Source organism: Podarcis muralis, chromosome Z (genome assembly GCF_964188315.1).
Source record: "Podarcis muralis chromosome Z, rPodMur119.hap1.1, whole genome shotgun sequence".
In the NCBI taxonomy this organism is placed as follows: domain Eukaryota; kingdom Metazoa; phylum Chordata; class Lepidosauria; order Squamata; family Lacertidae; genus Podarcis; species Podarcis muralis.
Window position 1 is genome coordinate 28,702,985 of NC_135673.1, and position 8,265 is coordinate 28,711,249.

The 8,265-nt window shown below is 43.5% G+C and overlaps 1 protein-coding gene across 1 annotated transcript; it reads left to right on the forward strand.

The window, feature by feature from the left end:
- On the forward strand, nt 1–7,798 carry LOC114589181 (DNA excision repair protein ERCC-6-like). Its single transcript, XM_028715352.2, has 2 exons — nt 1–118; nt 3,517–7,798. The coding sequence occupies exons 1-2, from the start codon at nt 66–68 to the stop codon at nt 7,463–7,465; spliced, it is 4,002 nt and encodes a 1,333-aa protein (XP_028571185.2). The 5' UTR covers nt 1–65; the 3' UTR covers nt 7,466–7,798.
- Nucleotides 7,799–8,265: the final 467 nt, after the last annotated feature.

Here is an 8,265-nt window from a genome sequence, read left to right on the forward strand (position 1 = left end):
TGCTTGCCGCGCAGTTTTGAAATCTCACTGCCAGCCGGTTCCGTGTTTGTTTCTGCTGCGAAAGTATGGCTGAGCCGTTGGGCACTGATAATCCTGAGCGGGATGAACAGTATCGGAGGTAAACGAAAAGGATTTGGAACGGGAGGGTGATTATGAATTTAAGGTTTACTTCTGAGCTAAGATTCCCGAGCGTTTCTCCTTCCCCGGATAAGAAATGTGATAACGCCGTTTCTCCTGGGCAAGTGGGAGTCAAGACTGTACAATCCTAGCGCGTGCCCGGTGGACTCAGTTGGTCTTACTTCAGAATACACCTGTGTGTGGTTACTTTGCGGAGCTGTGATATTCGAAATATTTAATAACAGTTATTTCAATGATTACTAGCTCACATTTCAGGGTGCACAAGTTCCCTTGGCAGGTTGCAGCAGATGTAAAAAATGCAGTGTTAAAATTCCAGGATGTAAAACAGCAGCAAAAACAATTAATAGCGTTAAAATAACAGCAGGTCAGAAAGTTATTCAAAATAACAATAGTAAATGTAGGTAGCCCTGCTGGCTTATTTTTATGAGGGGGAGGGGGGACCCAGTACAGAATAGCTTTCCACCACTCAGAATGTCCAAAGCTTTCCACCACTCAGAATATAGCATACAGTGGTACCTCTGGGTGCGAACGGGATCTGTTCCGGAGCCCCATTTGCACCCTGAAGCGAACGCAACCTGCTTCTGCACGTGCGCAGGTTGCCGCTTCCGTGTGTGACGTCATTTTGAGCGTCTGCACATGCGCGAGCGGCGAAACCTGGAAGTAACGCACTCCATTACTTCCGGGTCGCCGCGGAGCGCAACCCGAAAACATTCATCCCAAAGCATATTTAACCCAAGGCATGACTGTACAAGCTTTCTGAGTTCTTCATGCTGGATGTTAAAGGGTGTGTACAAAGAAAAAGCAGAAGCTCCAAAGTCTACCATTTTTAAGATACCCACTGCATGCATTTAAAGCACATTGCTTCCCCCAAAGAATCATGGGAACTATAATTTGTTATGAGTACTGTGGGTTAAACCACAGAGCCTAGGGCTTGCCGATCAGAAGGTTGGCGGTTCGAATCCCTGCGACGGGGTGAGCTCCCATTGGTCGGTCCCTGCTCCTGCCAACCTAGCAGTTCGAAAGCACATCAAAGTGCAAGTAGATAAATAGGTACCACTCTGGTGGGAAGGTAAACGGCGTTTCCGTGCGCTGCTCTGGTTCGCCAGAAGTGGCTTAGTCGTGCTGGCCGCATGACCCGGAAGCTGTACACCGGCTCCCTCGGCTAATAAAGCGAGATGAGCACTGCAACCCCAGAGTCGGTCACAACTGGACCTAATGGTCAGGGGTCCCTTTACCTTTACCTTACTGAGAACTGTAGCTCTTTGAGGGAAACTACAGTTCTCAGGATTCCTTGTTGGAAGCCATGTGCTTTAAATTTGTGGTGTGCCTCTGCCCTAACACTACAATGTCCACTCAGAAGTATATACAGTGGTACCTCTGGATGCGAACGGAATCCGTTCCAGAGCCCCGTTTGCATCCTGAAGCAAATGCAACCCACGCTTCTGCGCATGCGCGTGACGTCATTTTGAGCATCTGCGCGAGTGGCGAAACCCAGAAGTAACGCGTTCTGTTACTTCTGGGTCGCCACGGAGCGCAACCCGAAAACGGTCAACCCGAAGCTACTTCAACCTGAGATATGACTGTATAGCAGTGAATTCAGGTTAGGTTCTGCTAGGTGTAAAAAATATTTCAAGATGCATGGAAAGCTGCTGAGGCGAAGAAGCAACATTCCTCTATATTTTGAAAAAATCTACCAAGTATCTGCTAAATCTCCAGCTTTGCAAATATAAGGATTACTGTGTTGGTGTTTTTACTTCTGCTCACTTTAAGTTCCTGGTTGCTCCTTTGCAATCACATCTGTACCTGCCCCATACTGGGCCTAATTAGAACCAGAGGTTGGGCCAGAGGTTTCCCTTTGCTGATAAAAGCTCAATGGCATGGTTAATCCTGTGGTTTGGCCTTTTAAAAAGAGAGAGAGAGAGACTTTTGGTGGTGTCACTGCAGTTCTGCAAGACCCTATCTGTGCTACAAATTTAAGCACTATCATGCCAGCTGAAACTACCATGGCTTCCCCTAAAGACTTCTGATGGTGCTGAGAGTCTCCTGATTCACTCCACAGACTTGTTAGAAGACCCCTATCTTCCTCATAGAGCAACATGGGTTCCCTGGGAAGAGGGATTGCTATGAGGAAAACAGGGATCTTCTAACAACTCTTAACACCCTTAACAAACTACAGTTCCCAGGATTCTTTAGGGGAAGCCATGACTATTTAATGTGGTTTTTTAAAAAGCTTTAAAAAGGTCAGGTGGGGTCTTGTGGAACTGCACTGACACCACCCAAAATACTGTGTCCTTGGGCAGATGAGGCCTAATTCTCTCTGGAGAAACTTACCAAAACTTCACTTCTAATTTTTCCAACGCAATCCTACTCAAAAGCAAGTCTACTCAAAAGCAAGTCCCATTGAGTTGAAGTGATCTTTGGGTGTTAGATGGAATAAGGCAGTTGGGAACAGGGTCTGGGCAGAAATCGCAGAAATGTCCAGGAAAATCCAGACGTTTGGCAACCCATGTCAGAAGTCTAGATTTTGGTGAATTTCCTTAAAAATAGCTCAAAAACTGCAATGTTTTTCTAGCTGAGATTTTGCAAAACAAGCTCAACAACTTTTGTGTCCGGTTTTCACTTTTTGAAATAAAATATGGCAACCCTAGTGTTGAACATCTTTTTATTCCACAAAGGTTTAAATAATTTATATTTATTTCTTTAGAAACTGCTTAATCAAACAAACCTTTAAGCAGTGTGCATAAAACAATTATCAGTAATACACAAATGAATTCAGCAAATATTGGTAGACTAATATGTGTCTGGACAGGATTTCTGAATTAAAAAATAAAAGATTTTAGCAGATGTCTAATATCAGAAAGCAAGGCTATCTTCTAGCATTGATTGGAAAGGAAAGCATACATGGTGCCACGCTGAAAGATAAGCTCCTAGCAAATGCAGAATGAACATTATATGGCACTTATAGAAGTGCAAGTTCTGCAGATCAAAGTGCTTGAGCTAGAACACATGGAGCAAGTAAATGATTCTAGTAAACTGGTCCCAATTTTTTATATAATTTCTAATACTGTGTGTGAGTGGTCTTTGAGTTTTTAGAGCTATTGTTTTTATCTCTTTGATATTTGATTTATTTTTACTATTAAATTTGTGATTTTTGTAGCTCACTACATACTGTGTGTGTGTGTGTGTGTGTGAGAGAGAGAGAGAGAGAGAGAGAGAGAGAGAGAGAGAATAAATAATAAACAATAAATGACAGTTGTTTTGTAGGCATGCTATATTGTATGAATCAAATGCATGGATGCTACTGTCCTTCCTACATTTTAAGACCCTGAGTTGATTTTTGCAGGGTATTTCTGACTCTTCAAACTTTATATTTTGCAGATTTGTCTCCCAAGCAAAGCAGGAAGCAAAAAATGGCAACCTGGAGGAATCTCTCTGCCTTCTGAGGAAGGCGCATCAAATCTATCCCTGTGAAAAGCTGACAAGAAAAATGAAAAAAGTTGAGGAAGCATTAGCTTCACTAGCCCTGGATCAGGAAGATGATGCCTTTGTGGACGTTTGTCAGAGTGGACTAATGTTGTTTGGAGAAATACATGACAAGCTATTTGACCACCAGAGAGAAGGGGTTGCCTTCTTATACAGTTTATACCGCGATGGAAGGAAAGGTGGTATCCTTGCAGATGACATGGGCTTGGGGAAAACCATTCAGATCATCGCTTTCCTCTCGGGCATGTTTGATGAAGAACTCATTCGGACTGTGCTGTTAATTATGCCACCTAGCCTTTTGAGCAACTGGCTTAAAGAGTTTGCCAAGTGGACTCCTGGGCTGCGCGTGAGTGTCTTTCATGGACCCAACAAGTATGAATGTGAGAGAAATCTAAAGAGGATCCAGAAGAGGAGTGGTATCTTGCTCACGACTTATCAGCTGGTCCTCAGCAGTTGGCAGCAGTTGTCGAGCTTTGATGGGAAGGAGTTCATCTGGGACTACGTCATCCTTGATGAAGCTCATAAAATTAAAACACCATCTGCCAAAACGACAAAATCTGTGCATGCTATCCCTGCTGAAAACCGCATCCTGCTCACAGGAACTCCAGTCCAAAACAACCTAAAAGAACTCTGGGCTCTTTTTGACTTTGCTTGTCAGGGATCGCTTCTAGGCACAATGAAAACCTTCGGGATGGAATACGAAAAACCTATCATAAGAGCCAGGACAAAGAATGCAACCCAGGAAGAGAAAGCACTGGGACTTAAGATCTCTGAAAACCTGATGTCCATAATCAAGCCGTATTTCCTAAGACGGAGTAAAGATGAACTACAGAACAAAGCTAAGCCTGAACTCAAAATCAGTCTCCCAGAATATCAGGGCAAGACTGTTGCTTCTGAAATGCCTTCTCTGCCCAGAAAAAACGACTTCATTGTGTGGGTATACTTATCACCCATACAAAAAGAAATATATAGGGACTTTCTGTCTTTGGATCACATCCGAAAGTTGTTAATGACCACAAGGTCCCCACTTGTTGAACTGAATGTCTTGAAGAAACTCTGTGATCACCCCAGGCTGTTGTCAGCACAAGCATGTAGCAAACTTGGTCTGGAAGCTCCCAATTATAATATGGTGGATGGTGATGAAAATGATGAGCCTTCCAGCATGAAGAGAAACCTTAGGGACATTTTGGATGAGACTCTGATGGCGGAATCAGGAAAGCTGTGCTTCCTCATGGCCCTGCTGGAAAGATTGCAGGAGGAGGGGCACAGAACACTGGTGTTTTCTCATTCAAGAAAAATGCTGGATATTATAGAGCGCATCTTAACTCACAGGTGCTTTAAGCTAATGCGCATTGATGGAACAGTAAGCCAGTTGGAGGAGCGAAAAAGGAGAATTAGTGTCTTTCAGAAGAGCAAAGAATACTCTGTGTTTCTGCTTACTACCCAAGTTGGTGGGGTTGGTCTAACCTTAACAGCAGCTACCAGGGTGGTGATTTTTGATCCTAGCTGGAACCCAGCTACAGATGCTCAAGCCGTAGACAGGGTTTACAGGATAGGGCAGAAGGACAATGTTGTAATCTACCGGCTAATTAGCTGTGGGACAGTGGAGGAGAAAATCTACAGAAGGCAAGTATTCAAAGACTCATTAATCCGACAAAGCATGGGAGATAGGAAAGACCCATACAGATATTTCACTATGCAAGAACTAAGGGAGTTGTTCACATTGGGAGATACTCAAAGCTCAGTAACACAGCTCCAGCTTCAGTCTTTGCATGCAAGCCAAAGAAAAACAGATAAGCAGCTGGACAAGCACATTGCGTATCTCCATTCACTGGATATATTTGGCATATCAGACCATGACTTAATGTACACACATGAAGCGGTTCATGGAGATGAAGTTGAGGATGAAGAAGTCCTCATGGACATTGAACACAGGGTACAGAAAGCCCAAGAGCTGGTACAGCTGGAATCCCAGCTAAAGGACCAACTGATGGGAAACCTCCGAAACACAACTGAAGGGGCATGGCTGAGAGAAATGGAATTGTCCACCCAGCCAAATAAAAAGCCATCAAAGCCTTCTCCGAATTATGCTCTCGTCCCACCTGTAACTGATGAACCCACAAGCAGTGAGAATATCAGTCTTGTAGGTGGCAGTGGTGATGACATTGTCAATGTAAGTTCTAAGATGACAGAGCTACTTATTGAGGAGGATGAACGAGTGCTTCAGAACCTAACTAATATGGATATCTCTGCATCCATGAACGAAAAATGCAAACCAGCCAGTCCACAAGAAGTAACTCCTATATCTTCTTTTACTCAAGATCATTCATTATCTTACAAGGAGAACTGCAGCCCTGCATGTCAGGTGGTTTCCCATGACCCACCTGCTGAGGCAAATGGCAAGTTTAACGATGCCCAAGTGGCCCCACTGCAGCAGTCATTTCACTATGTGCCTGATGATGATCTACAAACTACTCAAAACCATGCTCTCGTCCCACCTGTAACTGATGAACCCACAAGCAGTGAGAATATCAGTCTTGTAGGTGGCAGTGATGATGACATTGTCAATGTAAGTTCTAAGATGACAGAGCTACTTATTGAGGAGGATGAACGAGTGCTTCAGAACCTAACTAATATGGATATCTCTGCATCCATGAACGAAAAATGCAAACCAGCCAGTCCACAAGAAGTAACTCCTATATCTTCTTTTACTCAAGATCATTCATTATCTTACAAGGAGAACTGCAGCCCTGCATGTCAGGTGGTTTCCCATGACCCACCTGCTGAGGCAAATGGCAAGTTTAACGATGCCCAAGTGGCCCCACTGCAGCAGTCATTTCACTATGTGCCTGATGATGATGATCTACAAACTACTCAAAACCATGATCAAAGTCATGTATCCTCTTCTTCTCAAGCTCACTTGTCTTTCCAGGTAAACTGCAGTTCTGAACTTCAAACAATCTGCCATGACCCTCCTGTCGAGGCAAATGGCATGCTTACTGATATCCAAGGGTTCCCATTGCAGCAGTCATCAGAGTATGTGTCTAACCATGTCAAGCAACAAGGCGAGACTGACATGTCTCTCAATGTTCCTACAAGTCCACATGGAGAGGCAGGTGAAGTTGCTGAGCCAGGTGCCTCAGAAGCATCTCAACTGCAGACCAGTAAAATGTCAGACCTCAGTTTTGCGCAGAAATCTGGAATGAGTGTAATAATGGTTGATGAGGCTCTATCTGGTTCTCCCCAGTGTGATTTCAGACTTCTCTTAGAAGATTCTGAGGATCAGTTGCAAGATATCTCAGGAATGGAAATGTCATTGAAGGATACAGAGAACACAAGATTTCCACTCAATAGCCACTGTAGCTCTTTGGCTCACTCTTGGCTTCAGGAATATTCGGACAACAGAAGTCTCCAAGCCAGCAAAAGTATAATGGGATCTATGGTTATTGGGGGCTCTGATGATGTGTTGATGAACAACAGTGAGCTTTCTTTTCAGCATAAAAATATGCCCGTTAAAATAATCGTTTCAGATAGTGAAGAGGATGACGATTGTTTTATAACTGATTGGGATGATAGCAATCACAGACAAGAATCTCCCACAAACAAACTACCTGATATCATGTCAACGCCAAAGTCTAAATTGTCCACAACCAGCCTTTGTTTCTCTCCTAGGATAATAGTTAGTGGAAGAAGATCAACCGCTTCACGAAAATCCCTTGCTAGTATCCTATTGGATCAGGTGGAGGACATTGCAGAGACCATTGAATCCACCAGTTATATGTCTTGTGAAGATTCTTTTAAGCTTTACCTTGAAGCAGAAAAAACTCTAGACAATTGTGATTAGGAGTTGGAGTGGCTGGAAAAGGAGCCGTCCAGTGAAATGATAGAGACTGAGAGCAAAGCTAGAGTTTTACTACAGCAGTTTCCAGAGTTTTTATACGGTTACACTCACCCCTTTTATGGTACCCTTTTATTGATTACTTCCAGAGCAGATTTGCATGCAATCACAGCAGTGGAAAGATGAACCTGCACCTTGAGGGAAATTGCTTCTGACATTGATCTGTAACATTTAAGGCCCAGCTTCTTTCACTTGGGGTGTGTGTGTGTATGTCTCTCTCTTTTTTGTAAGAACTAGCTATTAAGATTTTAAAATAAACCTGGTTTAACTTTGAAAGCCTATTGTGTTAGCTGCGCTCTCTCTCTTTTACCACATTTTAGTTAAGTGCCATCTACTTTGTTCCCACAGAAGGCAAGGAGTCATTTCTTTCCAAGTAGATATAGGGAACCTGTGCTCCCCAAAACATTGCTGGATCGCAGCTGTCATAGTCCCTGGCATCACTTGGGCATACTGGCTGGGGCTGGTGTGAGGTTTAAAAGTTCCTGCCTCTGCTTCAGAGGCTTAGTTCTCACCAAAATGTCCAAGCCTATATTTGGACTGTTCCTATGTTCACAGTTGGAGGATCACCAAACCAAATGCTCCTCATACGAAAAGTTCCCTGAAGAAAGTAAACTGGCGTGATAAAGGGGAAAGGTAAACTAGAGCTCGGCTGCATTACATCTAACAGATAAATAAGTGGGAAGGGCAGCGAACAAATTCTTGCATGGCATTGGAGTTCAGGCAGAATAGAGACTGATGTTTTTAAT

What these genes read in the sequence shown, in the direction of transcription:
- LOC114589181 (XM_028715352.2), top strand. Translation starts at nt 66, where the DNA reads ATGGCTGAGCCGTTGGGCACTGATAATCCTGAGCGGGATGAACAGTAT. An exon ending in CGGGATGAACAGTATCGGAG is followed by an intron (nt 119 to 3,516) that starts GTAAACGAAAAG and finishes TATATTTTGCAG; the next exon opens with ATTTGTCTCCCAAGCAAAGC.